This window comes from Saimiri boliviensis, chromosome 10, assembly GCF_048565385.1.
Source record: "Saimiri boliviensis isolate mSaiBol1 chromosome 10, mSaiBol1.pri, whole genome shotgun sequence".
Lineage (NCBI taxonomy): Eukaryota > Metazoa > Chordata > Mammalia > Primates > Cebidae > Saimiri > Saimiri boliviensis.
The window spans coordinates 10,151,306-10,168,288 of NC_133458.1; the positions used below are offsets into that span (position 1 = coordinate 10,151,306).

The 16,983-nt window shown below is 43.7% G+C and overlaps 1 protein-coding gene across 2 annotated transcripts in view; it reads right to left on the bottom strand.

Annotated features, from left to right (window-relative positions):
• The window catches only part of CNTNAP2 (contactin associated protein 2), a 2,246,749-nt gene that overhangs the window by 202,281 nt on the left and 2,027,485 nt on the right, over positions 1-16,983 (bottom strand). For both annotated transcript variants that reach the window (XM_074378960.1, XM_003929829.4), the window contains one exon: positions 5,106-5,342. In XM_074378960.1, the coding sequence (XP_074235061.1) occupies positions 5,106-5,342 (237 nt within the window). The remainder of the gene's footprint in view (positions 1-5,105; positions 5,343-16,983) is intronic.

The following is a 16,983-nucleotide window of genomic DNA, read 5'->3' on the forward strand; positions in this document are numbered from 1 at the left end:
CCAAGGCACCCGACAAAAAGCAAAGCTGACCTCAAACCCAGACGGTCCAGCTCTACAGGCCAAGCTCTTACCCAGGAGGTTGGTGGGCCTTGATTGAGTGTTTGTGGGACTGGGGAATCTCTCCTGGTTTTGACGAACTGAGGCACTACTGAGTGTTTAATAAGGATATTATACCAGATCACTTTTAAACAATATCCCTCTGCTATGGTTTAAATATCCCCTCCAAAGCTCCAGTTGAAACTTAATCCCTAATGTGGGTATGTTGACAGGTGAACCCTTTTAACAGGCGATTGGATGGTGAAGGCTCTGTCCTCATGAATGGATTGATCCATTCACAGATTTATGGATTAATGAGTTAATGGATTAACAGGTTCTCATGGGAGTGGGGCTGGTGTCTTATAGGAAGAGGACGAGAGGCCTGAGCTGGCATGCTTAGCCTTGCCATGTCATGCCCTGCACTGTCTCAGAAGTGCAGAGAGTTCCCACCAGCAATAAGGCCCTCACCAGATTTGGCCATTTGACCTTGGACTTCTTAGCCTCTATAACTATAAGAAATAAATTCTGTCCAGGCACGGTGGCTCAAGCCTGTAATCCCAGCACTTTGGGAGGCCAAGGCGGGTGGATCACAAGGTCAAGAGATCGAGACCATCCTGGTCAGCAAGGTGAAACCCCGTCTCTACTAAAAATACAAAAAAAATGTAGTTGGGCATGGTGGCGCGTGCCTGTAATCCCAGCTACTCAGGAGGCTGAGGCAGGAGAATTGCCTGAACCCAGGAGGTGGAGGTTGCGGTGAGCCGAGACTGCGCCATTGCACTCCAGCCTGGGTAACAAGAGCAAAACTCCGTCTCAAAAAAATAAATAAATAAATAAATAAATTCCTTTTCTTTATAAATTACTCAGTTTCAGGTATTCTGTTATAAGCCACAGAAAATAAGACACTCTACAAAGGAAAGTGATGCTGGCTGCGGTGAAAAGGGGTGGGGTGGGAGAGTCTGGAAGCAGAGAGACAGATTGGGAGAGAATTTCTCAGCCAATGAGCTGAAGACCGCTGCTGTCCCACAGACAGGTGATGGGGTACCAGGAGCAAGGCTCCCCTCAGACCTCAGCAGATCAGCAGAAGGGGACAGCAGCTGGAGTCACTGGGCAGGTGGCCTCCAAAACGTGACCTCATCCATTGACCCAGGTACCATTCAAATATAAAAATTTTCGATGAACATCATGACGTGAACAGTACTGGGAAGTAAAAGATATTTGCCTCACAGAGTAGTGGTGGGGAGCCAAAGGAGTGCGTGAGTTCAATCACAGGATGTGTTTGCCTGGGTGACCCACAAGAGCGGGGAAGAACAGAGCACTGCTGAGTGACACTGAGCTTGGGAATGCAAGTGTCTGAGGGGCAGTGGTGGTGCTGGGGCAGCTGGCTCTGGAGAACAGTGAGCAGAGCTTTCGACACGTGAAGTGAGAGTGATGCCAGGACGTTTAGTGGAGACTTTCTAGTACCTTTTTCCCGAATTTTTGGCATAGACCTTATGGATGCTTTTCCCTAATGCTGTCCTTTTTTTCCAACTTTAAATTTCAATGAATAAAAACATGTTGTATTTGAAGTATGAAAAAGCTGAATTTTTTACTAGCAGTTTGAGGATGGGCTTGCAATGGTGAGCAGAACCCATCCAGCTTTGCTTTCCAAGCACACTGAGAATTCCAGAGATGCCTGCCCTAGAGAGTGTGGCTGGTGGGGAGCTCTGAGCCTAGAATCAGACACCCAGGCTGAGAAACCCCAGCCTGGCCCAACATCCTCTGAGTGTACAAGTCACTCAGCCTCCATGCACTCACGTGTAACCCTCAGTAGAAAGGAAATAACAACAGTACCTACGTCACAGAGTCGTGCAGCTCATGGGAATTAATGCATGGCAACATTCAGGATGGCTTTGGGCACAAAATGAGCTTCATTAAAAGGTGGCCATTAATATGGAATCCACTGATCAAAGCCTTGCACACAATGGAAGTCCCCACATAGGCATGAGGGCACAGCACCCGTGGGTGTGTAGCAGTGGGCATGTGAGGTAGTGAATACAGTTGAGGACCAAATTTTAGTGTGGCAGTGACTTGAGGAGCAGACAACACAGCATGTATGGGAGAGTTCATCAACTTCTTGACAGTCTTCAGGGGACAGCCCTCCTCCTATGGAGGGACCTGAGAAGAAACCCAAGGTTCTTATCTGCCCGGTGGGAGGCTGGTCTATGGGTGGAGAACATCAGTGGATTAAAAACCTAGGGACCCTGATCCAGGAGGAATAATCAGGTGAGCTCCTGAAGAGCAGGGGTTACATACTTGTTTCTCATCCTCACTTTCTGATTTTTACTATTTTCATTTTTCTGAGTTAAGCATTTGACATGCATGCAAAAGTATTACTCAGGAGAAAAAAAAATCATCTACAATCCAACCGAATGCTTTTGTGTTCACATGATTGATTTATTTTGTATCCATATCTATCTATCTATCTATCTATCTATCTATCTATCTATCTATCTATCTATCTATGGAGATGGAGTCTTGCTCTGTCACCCAGGCTAGAGTGCAGTGGCACCATCTCTGCTCACTGCAACCTCTGCCTCCTGGGTTCAGGCAATACTCCTGCCTCAGCCTTCTGTGAAGCTGGGATTACAGGCACCTGCCACTGCACCTGGCTAATTTTTTTTTTTGTATTTTTTAGTAGAGAAGGGGTTTCACCATCATGGCCAGGCTGGTCTGCAACTCCTGACTTCGTGATCAACCTGCCTCGGCCTCCCAAAATGCTGGGATTACAGGCATGAGCGTGCCCGGCCTTCTATCCATATATTTTTTACAGAATTAATATTCCATATTCAAGGCTGGATTTTGTTTTTGTTTTTGAGTTTAACATAATAGTACATAAAATTTCCCCATATCATTAATCGCTGTTCATAAATATTTTAATAGATATATAATATTCCATAAGATGTTGACTCCCTCTTTTACTATTTTACTAAAGTTGAACTTCAAGGTTCAATTTTTATTTTTATAATTAACATTATGATGCACATCTTCATACTGAATCTTTGTCTGGCTTTTGGCTTATTTCTTTAGGAATAATTTCAGAAGGGGTAAATCCCAGGGAACATACTTTTTCCTCCATCTTTTTAAAGCAACAGCACATTGCCCAGAGAGGGAGTTTAAGAATTTACTGTTATTTAAAATTCAAGATGAATTAAGTTAGTAATAACAATTCTGGCTCCCATGGAAAAAATCTTGATATTCCTTTTTTCTTATATTTTAAGTATTTTATTTTAGAGACAGTGTCTTACTCTGTCATCCAGGCTGGAGTACAGTGGCGTGATCACAGCTCACTGTAGCCTTGCACTTCTGGGCTCCAGCAATCCTCCTTCCTCAGCCTCCTGAGCAGCTAGGACCACAGGTATGCATCACCACACCCAGTTAATTTTAAAATTATTTTTGGTAGAGATGGTGTCTTGCTATGTTGCCTAGGCTAATCTTGAACTACTGGCCTCAAGCAATCCTCCTGCCTCAGCCTTCCATAGAGCTGGGATTACAGCCACAGTGCTCAGCCAAAAATCTCGCTCTTGAAGATGCCGTAACACTGGATAATCAATGAAGGGCAGGAAACAGTGGGCAGTGGGAGAGAGAACCCCCACATTTACAGCTCCAGTGGGAAGTGAGTTAGGGAGATTTGTTCCTGCATACTCTTAGAATATTTTTATTCATTAAAAAAAGTGATCTTAGAACCTTAAGCATGTATGAGTTCATTTTCAGAGAGGAAATGGACTTCTCCATGTTCAGCAAGTTTGTACACTTCAGGGCTTCTTGGATGTCTCTCAGAGGTCACTGCTGAGGGTCACAAGCCCATTTGTATATTCTCATCAGGATGCCGATTTTAGATGTACCCAGGTCCTCTCTGGCTCAATGTATATTTGATGATCAAGACGGTCCAAGATATTACAAGTAAAAATATACCCCTGGGTGGGGCGTGGTGGCTCTTGCCTGTCATCCCAGCACTTTGGCCAAGGCAGGAGAATTGCTTGAGTCCAGGAGTTCAAGACCAGGCCTGGTAACATAGTGAGACCCCCATCTCTACAAAAAATTTAAAAAATTAGCTGGGAGTGGTGATGTGTGCCTGTGGTCCCAGCTACTTGGGAGGCTGAGGTGGGAGGATCACTTGAGCCTGAGAGGTCAGGGCTGCAGTGAGCTGTGATCTCACTACTGAACTTAAGCCTGAGCAACAAAGCAAGACCCTGTCTCAGAAAAAAAAAAATTAAAAAAAATAAACTCCTGCTTTAAGCAACTTTTATGACAGTGACATATTTTGTGAATGTAAAGTTCTGAGAGAATTGGGAATGAAAACATTTCTGATTTTCTATTTCTATTGAAAGTTCAAATGTTCTGTAGCAACCAATCATAGACTATCACAAAATAGAATAAAATTAATTTAAGTAAAATTAATTTTACTCATTCAAATCCCATCTCTGTTTAGCATAGGAGTGAATGTCTGTATTTTTTACTAGTCTTTCTTTTTTTTTTTTTTTTGAGACAGGGCCTCACTCTGTTGCCCAGCCTGGAGAGTAGTGGCATGATCATGGTTCACTACAGCTTTGACATCCTGGGCTGAAGTGATCCTCCCACCTCAGCCTCCTGAGTAGCTGGGACTACAGGCATGCATCATCACACCCAGCTAGTTTTTGTATTTTTTGTAGAGATGGGGTTTCACTATACTGGCCAGGCTGGTCTGGGATTTCGGGTGTGAGCCACAGTGTCCAGCCAAATGTGTTTATTTAATGGAAGGAAAAATAATCATTACACACACAAACCCACCCCTTATTCATGCAATAGTATTCTTGTAAAGAACACAACACGCCTCACCAACATTATTACTCTAACACCTTGCTCTAACCCACCCAGCTGGCGAGTTGCTCTCCTGATTTTCATGGAAAGAAATGGGGTTCAAAGGAGATATGTGACTTGTTCAACAAGGCCCATGGGAAATAAAGAACAAACCGAGAACAATCTATAGACTCTTGCTAGAACATTCTGTCTGCCCAACGTTAAATGGCAGAGGCTGGTATCCTTGTCCTTACCGGTGGGTTTGACGAGGACTGCCAAGAAGTCTGTGGTGAAGGAGCTGATGTAGAGGAGAATGCAGGGCACCTTGGTGGTGCTGAAGCTGAAGCGGATCTCCTCCTGGGCCAGGTCTGGGTGGGAGTTCTGCTGGTCGGGAGAGTTCTCTGCTCTGCTGCCAGAGTCTCTGGTGTTGATTGCTGGTGCCTGGAAGTTATATCGTAGCCACATCCCTTCCTCAAAAAATGCGCCAACATCTATTATAAAGGAAAGAGGGAATTGAAAAATGAGGAGAGGTCTGATGCTGATATCATACAATATCCTCTCCAGCAGTTTATGGCAGGTAGACACTGGTTCCAGGAAGGGCATCTGACTAAGTTCTATGCAGAAAGATGTTATGTCATCAACACAAATACTCTTATCAAAAAAAAAAAAAAAAGGCATGTAACAAAGTATGATATAGTAGTCTGTTCCCATGCTGCTAATAAAGACATACTGGAGACTGAGTAATTTATATTAAAAAAAAGAGGTTTAATGGACTCACAGCTCCATGTCACTGAGAAGACCTCACAATAATGGTGGAAGGCAAAGAAGGAGCAAAGTCATGTCTTACATGGTGGCAGGCAAGAGAGAGAGAGCACGTGTATAGGGGAACTCCCATTTATAAAACCATCAGATCGTGTGAGACCTACTCACTATCATAAGAACAGCACAGGAAAGACCCACACCCATGATTAAATTACCTCCAACCAGGTCCCCCCTACAACATGTGGGGATTAGGGGAGCTACAATGTGAGATCTGGGTGGGGGTCAGAGACAAACCATATCATATGGAAATCTACAAAATTTAAAAAATAATAGTAAAATTTAAGAAACTTACATTATACCAGAAAAAAATTTCATGTATTAATTAAAATGTTTCACATACCCTGAACAAAATTTCACGTACTCAGACCAAGACCAAGGAACTAATTTTTGCGTTGAAGAGACATGCTGAAAATAAATCCCTGGTACAAAGACCTCATAGGGGCATCCTCTTTGAGACTGAATTTGCTTGGATATTCACACAGGAAAGCCTTTGATAAACCCTAGGTCCTTAGAGGCTTGGTGTATAGGGTTTACAATCACATGTCTCCAAGTTAGAGAGAACTGGGTTCAAATTTGACTCTGCCACTAAATAGCTGTGTGGCCTCAGGAAAAGTTACTTAATGAATTTTTCTGGGCCTTGGTATTTCATCTGTGAAGTGGAGAGTAATTAGTACTCAATAAATAGTATCCATTGTTATTATTAGTATTGATAATTTAGAAGAAAGAAACCCTTCCTGCATCAGCCTTTTCCTAGAGCCTGGGCAGTGCTTACTGGCTACTAGGCACTTTGTGGCCAGCAAGCTCCTGTTGCCAAAGCCTCCCTGCTGTTTGCTCGTGTTCGAAATCACCGGGGACTCACTGTGAAGGGCTGAGCCACCCTGGGGCTCCTATGGTCTTCACGGTTTCTGTTTCATGGCCGTCTACAAGGGCTTTGCTGAAAGCGTTTCTCACACTCCATCGCCCATGCAACCATTAATCTCACAACACTTGACATCCCACTAAATTAACACTATGCAGAATATATTTTGCAAAACTGCTCTACGTTATAATTAACGGGAGAGGACAGTTTTTAATAGGAGTCTTCCATCTGGGAATTTTGATGTTTGTTCTTGTTAAAGAGGTCAGCACAGAGCAGTGAAGTCCAACACGTGGGGGTATATCTTGCCCTTGTCTGTAGCAGCTGTGTTAACTTGGGTCAATGTCTTGAAACTCTCTCTTCCTCAGTTTTGTCTCTAAAAAATGAGGCCTCACAGGTGGTTGTGAGGATTAAATAAACTGTATAATGCATAGCTTAGTGCCTGGAATATCTAAGTGCTCAGAAAAGATTAGTGAACTCTTTGTTATTACAGAGACAGGTTACCATTGTATATTGAGGGTGACACTCCCGTCCCCCACCTCACAGCACCAGACACATGTGTGAAAGCTGTCAGAATCAAAATGAAGTTATTAATGTTAAACAAAACAAAACAAAACAAAAACCTGAGAAATAGAGCTGGGGAAGGGCATGAGGGGAGTGTTTCATGAATATATGCTTGATCATAAGAACCACCACAAAGACTCTGCAAAAAGCACAACATTGCACAAAAACCATTGCAATCTTACACAAAAAAATACTTCAAGAACATCTGCCCAGAATTTGCCTGTCCAACCTTGGACTGGTGTCACCTTTGTTGCTGATCTTTGTAGCCAAGGATAATTATTTCAAAACAATTACATACCCCTTCTCCTTTTTCCCTTTCAAAACCTTTGTCTTCACCTCCCTGATATGCACGGTTTACTATGGCATGCACATTTCCATTGCAATGCTTTATTTCCAAATAAATATCTTTTATTTTAGGGAGGCTCACTCTGTTACGTAGGTTGACACATACGATCCACCGTGGCATGGTTATAGAGTCCATTGCTTCTCACCGAGTTGCAAGGGAAAGACTTAACCACAGGTTTTCAACTATAGGGAGTGCAATTTTCCTCCTGGTCCTCTTGCCCCCAAAACTTTTGCAACTGTGTGTGTAGGCGGGGTAGTTGTCAAAATGACTGTGGGGTTACCAATGAAATTTAGTGGGCATAGGATAGCTGCGTGTCCTGAAATGTGTGGGGCTGTCTTACGCAATTAAGAATTCTCCTGGCCAGCCGGGTGAAGTGGCTCATGCCTATAATCCCAGCACTTTGGGAAGCTGAGGTGGGCGGATGATGAGGTCAGGAGTTCGAGACCAGCCTGATTAGCAAGGCATGGTGGCACACGCCTGTAATCCCAGCTACTTGGAAGACTGAAGCAGGAGAATTGCTTGAACCTGGGAGGCAGAGGTTGCAGTGAGCTGAGATAGCACCACTGTACTCTAGCCCCAGCGACAGAGTGAGACTCCGTCAAAAAAAAAAAAAAAAAAAAGAACTTTCCTCCTCCACATGCCAAAAGTATCCTTCTTGGAAAACACACGATTGAACAGCTACTTAATCCATGCTCATTGCTGCCTCATTTACTGGAGTGTGAAGATGAACAAAATTCAGTCACTTCCTGTGAGATTTCCATCTAGCAGTGGGTGTGGAAGGAGAAGCATCAACAGTCTGAGTGTAATACAGTGAATGTTATGGCGGTTTATTTAGCAACTATGTGATGAGAACCGCATCTCACTGCCTAAAGGTCCTGAGTTAGCTTTCAGCAAACATCTGTTGAGCACTGACTGCACGCTGGGCACGACGCTGCTGCTGAGGTTACCATTCTTGCTCTTAAGGAGCTCTGGATCTGGAAGAGGACTCAGATAAACAGATTATTAGCATGCAGAGGGGTAAGTGCAGGCTCAGGCAGAGACAGAGGCCCCTAAAACACAGGAGCAGTGGAAAACTTGCTGTGGGAAAAGACATCTAAGCTGGGACTCAAAGAGCCAGAGGTGGGTAGCCAGGTACAGGGGGCAGGGATGAGGACCAGCTTTCTAGCTGAAGGCACAGTGTATTGGCAGTGAGAGGGTCTGAAGTCCGAGGCATCATGTTGCTTGGACAAAATTCATGTGCTTTAAAAAATCTGTTTTTTTGATAAGGAGTTTTGTTTTTGTTGCCCGGGCTGGAGTGCAATGGCGTGATCTCAGCTCACTGCAACCTCCGCCTCCCAGGTACAAGCAATTCCGCTGCCTCAGCTTCCTGAATAGCTGGGATTACGGGCACGTGCCACCACGTCTGGCTAGTTTTTTGTATTTTGTTCCTCCATATTGGCCAGACTGGTCTCGAACTCCTGACCTCAGGTAATCCACCCACCTTGGCCCACCAAAGTGCTGGAATTACAGGCATGAGCCACTGCGTCTAGCCTCATGTGCTTCTATAGAATCAGTCATTCACTTGAGATCCCTGAGGCTCCCACCACATTTCAGCTGGGTGTTGGGGATCCCACAAGCAAGGCACAAGTGATCCCTGCCCTCAGTAGTTGAGAGTCTGGCGGGACAGATGGACACTCCTAGGACAGGCTTCTGTAAACGTGTCTAACAGAGGACAGGGGAGGGAAGAGGGGTCAGGAGGGGCAGGCGGGGCAGCAAACACACTGCGCAGTTCAACTTGCCACAGACAGGTTCTGCCAGAGAACGTGAGGGTCATTACCTGAGAACAGGCTCCTGCAGCGCGGGAGGGGAGAGGTAGATGTGGGGCTTGGCGGGAGGGTGGGAGGCAGCCTAGAGATGGAGGCTGGGGGGTTCAAACAAATCAGAGTGGGGCAGGAAGGCTGGTGTGCAGAAGACACGTCATTGGAAATTCAAGACTAAGAAGCACAGAACCTAGGGAGGAAGGGGTCTGGGCAGCAGAGATCCCAGCACCTGAGTGACAGGGGTAGGGCATCATCCGCAAGAACCACTGCTTCCAAGTGTTAGTGTCTCTCCAGTTACTTCATCCCGGAGCCAGAACTGGAGTCAGAGCGCATGCAGAGCTGAGACTCTGACATCATTTCAGGGACCACTTTCCTGGAAGCCTATTATAAAGCGGGTCCCCAGGCCTAGTCCCAGAATTGAGCTCAGAGGTTCTGGAGAAGCAGCACTTCTCACAGGTTCCCAGGTGATACTTAAGTGTGCGAGGGTGTGAGATGCTTGGAGTGGAAGCTGAGGCGGGATAATGCACCTGGTGGGAAGGAAGCTGAGTGGTCCCCACCCGGGTGAGACGTGATGCGTTTATCAGCTGCCCTGGAGACAGCCATTCTAAGGCAGATGTTGAAGGGAGATTCAGAAATCCAGAGATTTTAGATAAACAATCCAAAAATATGCTTCAGAGAATTCTTGGGCTATATTTTAGAGACATCATTAAAAAGCTTTACGGATTTATGTCAGTATTGGAGGAAGGGATATACCATGTTTAAAAGTGTTATTCTGAAAACACATCATAAAGCAACGGTTAAACCAAGGCCTGGGAGTGATGTGAGTCTTCTGAGGCTCCACGTGGCAGATTTACAGCTGTCATTTCATTGTTTCACATCTCTTTAAGAAAATGCCAAATCAGGGTACTGAGATATCTTTTAGAAACCAATTCTTTTATCTCCTCTGAATGAATAATCGAAAATAACTCTAGTTTAACAAGCCCAAAGTAGCATCGTTTCCCTCATAAAATTATCAAAAAGCACTGATTTAGAATGCTTGATTTAAGGTTTCCTATTAGTAATATAGATACTAGTAATAGATAATACTAATAGATATAGGTAATATAATACTAATATAGATAATATTAATAGTCTCAGTTTTATAATATTCATTTTTGATAGAAAAATAATAAATTCTATATTAGGTATTCTATAATATAAGAAAAGATTTGCTTAATTATATCATGTTTCTCAAAGTTTTGAAATACATAATGCCATTTGTAGACTCAGGACGATAAAGGTGACGGTCTTCAAGTAGACAAGTCACCTTGTCTTAACTATTTCTTGGTCCTCACCACAGGTTACATGTAAATTATCCCCGATTGAGGAAAAGAAGTTTGCAGATGTTTGAAATAAAACCCACCAATTATTCATTCCAGAATAATACCATAAATATACTTATCTCCCTGTTTAACCAAATCCCCGAGGCTTACAGTGAGAGAAGGAAAAAACCCTACAAAACCCAAAAACCAAAAGCGAACAGCTGGCAGTCCCGCCACCGTTATTCAATCGCTTGTCATCTTTCTCTTCTCCAAGTTAAATAATTCTATTCCTTTTGCCTTTTCACTTGGGAGTTTGCAACCTATATTTTGCAACGTATATTTTTAAAATTGGCATGATTCTTTTTGTTTTCTAACTTTCCTATCAGGACTCAGAATTGAAAGCTCCCAACTTGCAAATGGGCTCTTTTCCAACAATTTATTTTAAGCTCAGTAACTTGCAACTTGGAACCATTCCCTACAGAAACAATGTTTTAAATGATGGTGAATTTGCCAGGAGGCTTCGCACATGCTGAGCCACTCTGGTTGTGTAATAAAAGATAATTGAAGGGTGCCACTGTGTATTAGTAATTAAAATAGAAAAGCAAAAATGAAACACGTTCGGGTTTATTCTTCAGGTGAAAACCCCAGGGAACTCTGCTCCCACAGGGATTTCAACTAAGTGATCCAGTGGTAAGTTGACAGATGTTAAACAATTGGCTTGGGGCGGGGGAAAGTCCTGGTTTATAGTTTTTCCCTATTTACCGGGATGTAAATACTGCCACCTTGTCTGACCTCAAGCTACCGACATGACATCACTGAGTAAGGAGCTGAGAAGTGAGGTCTTCCAGACTATGCAAGCTGCCTCCAGCACCTGCTCTATCCATGCCCGCAGTTAGCAAGGCAGCTGCTCAAGCAAACCACATTTATTGAGTTCCCATTGTGGTCAGCTTCCTTTTTTTACCTTCTGCTGTAAACAAACTCTTTATCATTTGCTTACTCCTTCCTGTCCCCCAAAGCTCTCTTCTACCTCTTCTCAGATATCCCAGGTTCTTGAAGCTCTGTGCAGCTTCTGCTAAAGTCTAGGAGGCACTCCTAGGAGCCAGAAGCATGCTACGGGAGGTACAGACCTGAGCGGCAGCCTCAGGTCATTAACTGCTTTCATGGCCGAATTCCATTGCCCAGAATGATCACTCTCATTAACTGCTTTTTAATTAGTCACCTAGTAAAAGAGTTGAGTGAATTTTATGGAGTTCTGCTCCCAGGGACCTTGGACATCATCCTCTGCATGCATCATGATTCTGCATCAGGCAGGCCTGGTTCCTTCCAGGGCAATCTGCACAGCACAGCTCTGCTTAAACTTGTTTCGTGATTCTCCCGAGATACTGCTATTCTGAAACACAACCAGTTTCTCTCCTGGTCTTACATTGGCAAAATCTGCTTTTTCTCCCCAAGTGTACCACTCTGAATTTCCTTGCTGAATTTTTTATTCTGTTTGTTTGATGTTTTCTTCAACTTACTGTAATCTTTTTGGACTAACAACATTGGACCTGGGATGGGTTAATGTTCCCCTCTACTAGTTCTGTTTCCCCAGGTGGGTCCATATCTATTGTAAGTAACCAATTTCCTGCCGTTCTCTCTAAAGGCACAGTCACTTCCAGGTCAGTTTCTATGTAATAAGCTTTAAATGTCTGAATCTGTACAATGGCCAAAAAAAAAAAAAAAAGCCAAAGAAAAATCTCTAAGTTTATTTTGAATGGCACGTGTGGCCCACGAGACACAAGTATCAAGTATCTTACTTCAAATACATCAATCAGCTATGGCTTGACTGTGAGGGAGCCAAGTGGCCTTCTAGGATTGGAGTTTAAGAGCAGCACCACTGAAAAACTCTGCTAGGGTCTTAAACAGGAAGACAGTTTGCATCTATTACAGAATTTCCGGGGTCATGCTCCTGAAACTGTGTTAATAAGTATTCTTGGTGTGTCTGGTGGTCAACAGGTTATAATGCTTTGGGGAGAGCAAATGAGATGAGGGCTTCACTACAGCAAACTTCATCTAAGACACATAATAAGGGATTAGTGTGGGACATGGGGAGGCCAGGAATCAAAAGTTGTGGATTGTAGCCCTGGCTTTGCCACCAACTAGCTGTTTGACCTTGGTTGGGCAAATCATTTAATTGCTGTGGGCTTTAAATCATACTCATCTTAAAGGCCCCCCTCCCCTGAACCTCCGTTTTCCTCTGGCTAGACAAAGAATAGTCTTTTCCATCCATTCTTTCAAATATGTAATAAGTGTCATTCGTGAGCCATGATCTGATAGAGATTTAGCAGGCCGTAAATCACATTTAAGTTAGTAATTGAAGGTGAGTAAGATTTTGCTGGGACTGGGGGTAGGGAAAGTGTTCTAGGAAGAGAAAAGAGCATGTGCACAGACTCTGAGGAAGAAGGGAATGTTGAAGATTAACGCAGTGGAGGCCAAGATGCCAAACCCTCAGGAGGGTGTGGTGGGAAGTGCGGCTGGAGAGAAAGGTAGGGGTATTCTGAGGATTTTGGTTTTTATACAGAAAGCAATGAGTAACTATTGAAAGGTTTTAAGCAAAGGTGAAATAATCTGATTTCACTTTTGAAAGCTCATTCTGGCTGTATTTTGGTGAATGCAGTGGAGGGAGAAAAGAGGGAACACAGGTAGACCATTGAGTAGGCTACTGCAATGGGACAGAATCCATATGATGGGCTGCAGTGGCAGAGTGGGTAGAATCTGATGATGCTGAAGAAGTAAAGGGGCGAAGGACTCATGGATTTTTTGATAGATGGTGTGACAATTTCTGGTTATGGGAACACAGAGGCAGGCATTCCTGGTGGGGTTGGGGATATGGCAGGTATCAAGAGTTCAGCTTTGGCTAGGCACGGTGGTTCACCCCTGTAATCCCAGGAATTTGGAAGGCCAAGGCAGGAGAATCACCTGAACCCAGGAGCTTAAGACTGGCCTGAACAACACAGTGGGACCCTGTTGCTACAAAAAATAAAATAAAATAAAAATAAAAATAAAAGAAAGAAAAGAAAAAATAGCCGGTGTGGTGGCATAAGCCTGTAGTCCCAGCTACTGAGGCAGGAGCGTCATTTGAGTGCAGGAGGTAGGGGCTGCAATGAGCCATCACGGTATCATTGCCCTCCAGCCAGGGCAACAGAGTAAGACTCTTGTTTCAACAACAAAAACAGAAACGTTCAGCTTTGAACAGGTCAACTTAGAGGTGCCTTTGTGTCAGGGAAGCAGAAAAGTCAAAGAATCTAAAAAGTCTGGGATGAAATACTCATTTAAAAATCATTTTTATGGTGGTATTTGTAATGCATGCATGGATCGGATTCCCTGGGAGGTGTATGAGGAGAAAAGACGGGGAGGGGAGCTCGAGTCGAGGCCTGAGAAGTCGCCCTTTCCAAAGTGGGACTGAGAATGAACTTGCGAAGGAAGAACAGAGAGGAAGGAATTAGAGCAACCAAGGGATGCCTTGAACATGGGGTCTGAATGAGGCCAAGGAGAAAGGGTTTTTCATGAAAGAGGATCTGACCGATAGGTTAGAATGCTGTTCAGAGATCCAATTAGATTTTCCCAATCTAACTGGAGAAATTCTAGAAGTCTTCTCGTCTCCTCATTTTCACTTCCTGAATCATTGACCTTGGTCTGAACTCCAGTCACTGAAGTGAAGTTGCTCTCACTGAGGTGATTATGAACTTTCTAGTTCCCCAAGTGAAAGAAGAATTTCTGCCCTTATTTGCCTTTCTCAACTCTTGGAGCCTTTGAAAACTCTCTTTGGTTTTCCTTTCTCCTCTTTCAACTTTTCTGTCAGTCATTGGCTCATTTTCCTCGGTGAATCCTGAAAATGTTAGGGGCACTGAGGTTTTCCGTCCAGTGCTCCTCTTCCATCTCATGCTACACTCACTCATTAGCAGGGCCTCATCTCTAACACTCCCGACCTGCAACTTTCCGTAGGGAAACTCCACCTCATTCTTTCATGGGAAACTCAAGGTCAAGCTTTACACAATGAATGGAATTCATCCCTTTCAGCAAGTTGGGTCCTCTCCCTGAATTTTCTAGTTTTATCCACGACACCACATCTGTGTGGTTACTCAAAGGCAGAAAGCCCGGAGACACCTAAGCCCCCTGTTCTTTGCATATCCTCGTAACCTTCTGCGTCTGTTCTTTCCTGGGCACAGCTCTGTTGTGCCTCTCGTTCAGGCACTTGGGTTTCACTCTGGCACCTCTGATGACTTCTTAAAGGGTGTCCTCCAATGGGCATCTTACCTCCTATAATCTGTCCTTCACAGACTTTCAGTGACCTGCCTTATAATCTTAGTCTAACCATGTCCTTCTTACACCTAAAATATATCCCTCTTCTTAAAAATGTGGCATATTATTTTGGGGGAAGTGTCACTGAATACATTTCAGAAAACCTGTAAGTCTTCTGACATTTTAGGGGAAAGTATGTGCAAATGCATTCTTCCGGGAAGAAGGTTAGTTTCAATCCGGTCCCATGATTCCCCTGCCAAATGTAAAGAAAGAGAGCAAAAATGAATTCACTCATTATTTCTCTAAAATGGCTCAGTGAGAGGTATCTACGTGCCAGTGCTGTGCGAGGTGCTGACTCTGCTTCCAGACTAAGGCCCTTGGTCCCCTTCATCATCTAGACTCAGCTGCCATTCTCCTCTGCAGCCTCCACGTGTCTCCAGCCAGCCTAAGGGGCTGGCTGTTCCCACCTCACTCTCCTGCCCAGCTGGTTAGCTACTGATTCACTTTTCCATTCCATGTGAGAGCTATCTCCTTCCCCAAGGGCCACCTGCTCAGTAAGAGCGCATCCTCGAGTGTCCCATAGCTCCTTGTTATAACTTTATTCCAACATGTATAACCTTGTTTGCATTTAATTTAGTAAACATTTCTTAGAATCCTACTATATGTGAGGCTCATGCTGATGGCAAAAGCAAACACGATGCGAACTTTTCCCAAAAGGAGTTTCGCAGTGGGTTGGGAGACGGAGCAAACACAGACAGTGTGTGAGACCTGCAGAAGCAGAGTGTGTAGAAATAAATAGCTGGAGGTGGGAAGGATGGGATCTGCCTGTGGGTGGGTGTGGGATGCCTGGGTGGTTTCACTAAGAAGGTGACATCTGAGTTGGGTCCTGACAAAATAATAGGCATCTACAGGACAGAGGAGGTGGACCAGAGCCCTCCAAGTGCTGGAAATGGCAGGCACAAAGGCATGAGGAATGCAGCAGCATGGCGTTCAGGAAACAGGACTCCAGGCTTCTCAACCTAGGCTATGCTTTTGGGAAAAAAAAACTGTGGCTGGGGCAAACTCCCGGAAATCCTGATCTGATTGGCTGGGGAGAGGCCTGCCTATTGGCATATTTCAACATTTTCTCAGGTTAGTCTAATGTGCAGTCAGCGTCGGGAACGACAGCGGGCAGTCATTGGACAGGACTTGATATTGAATGTGGGGTGAGGTGCGGTTGCAGGTGCTGCTGAAAAAAGGCAGGATTGAGGCCAGGGAGGTCTTGAATCCCTTACTTAAATTTTTTTTACAAGAACAATATACCCTGACAAAATTTTGAAAAGTTGTAAAAATAATATGAATAACTCCTATATTATCCATATCTGGATTCCCGAATTTTTAATATTTCACTATATTTGTTTTCTTTCTTATATTAAATATGCTATATTTAGATATAAAGAGAAAATATTTAAAATTTAAATATAATATAAATATTAAATATTAAAAATGTAAAAATATTTATATTTAACATTAAGTATATTATATATAATTAAAATAATCATTAATGTTACATATTTAGTATATTAAATACATTATAATGTATATTATATATAATTCCTGAACCATTTGAGAGCAAGTTGAAGTCAGGAAACCAACATTAATACAGCACTATTGGCCGGGGGCAGTGGTTCACGCCTGTAATCCCAGCACTTTGAGAGGCTGAGGTGGGCGGATCATCTGGTTCAAGACCAGCCTGACCAACATGGTGAAACCCCATCTCTACTAAAAATCCAAAAAATTAGCCAGGCATGGTGGCACGTGCCTGTAATCCCAGCTACTCAGGAGGCTGAGGCAGGAGAATCGCTTGAACCTGGGAGGTGGAGGTTGCAGTGAGCCGAGATACTGTCATTGCACTCCAGCCTGGACAACAAGAGCAAAACTCCATCTCAAAAGAAAAAAAAATACAACACTATTGTCCCAATTCTAGAAAAAAAAATATGAACATGAATATTTATATACACACAAATAATTTTGGGAAACTACCCTGAGGGTATATATGTATATTTATGTGTGTGTGTTATGCATATATGCACATATATATACTTTTTCATGTAGAAAGTCTTTTGCAAATAAGCATGCCTTGCCAGGAAGAGAAGGGAAGGAACAGAACAGGGATAAGGAGGT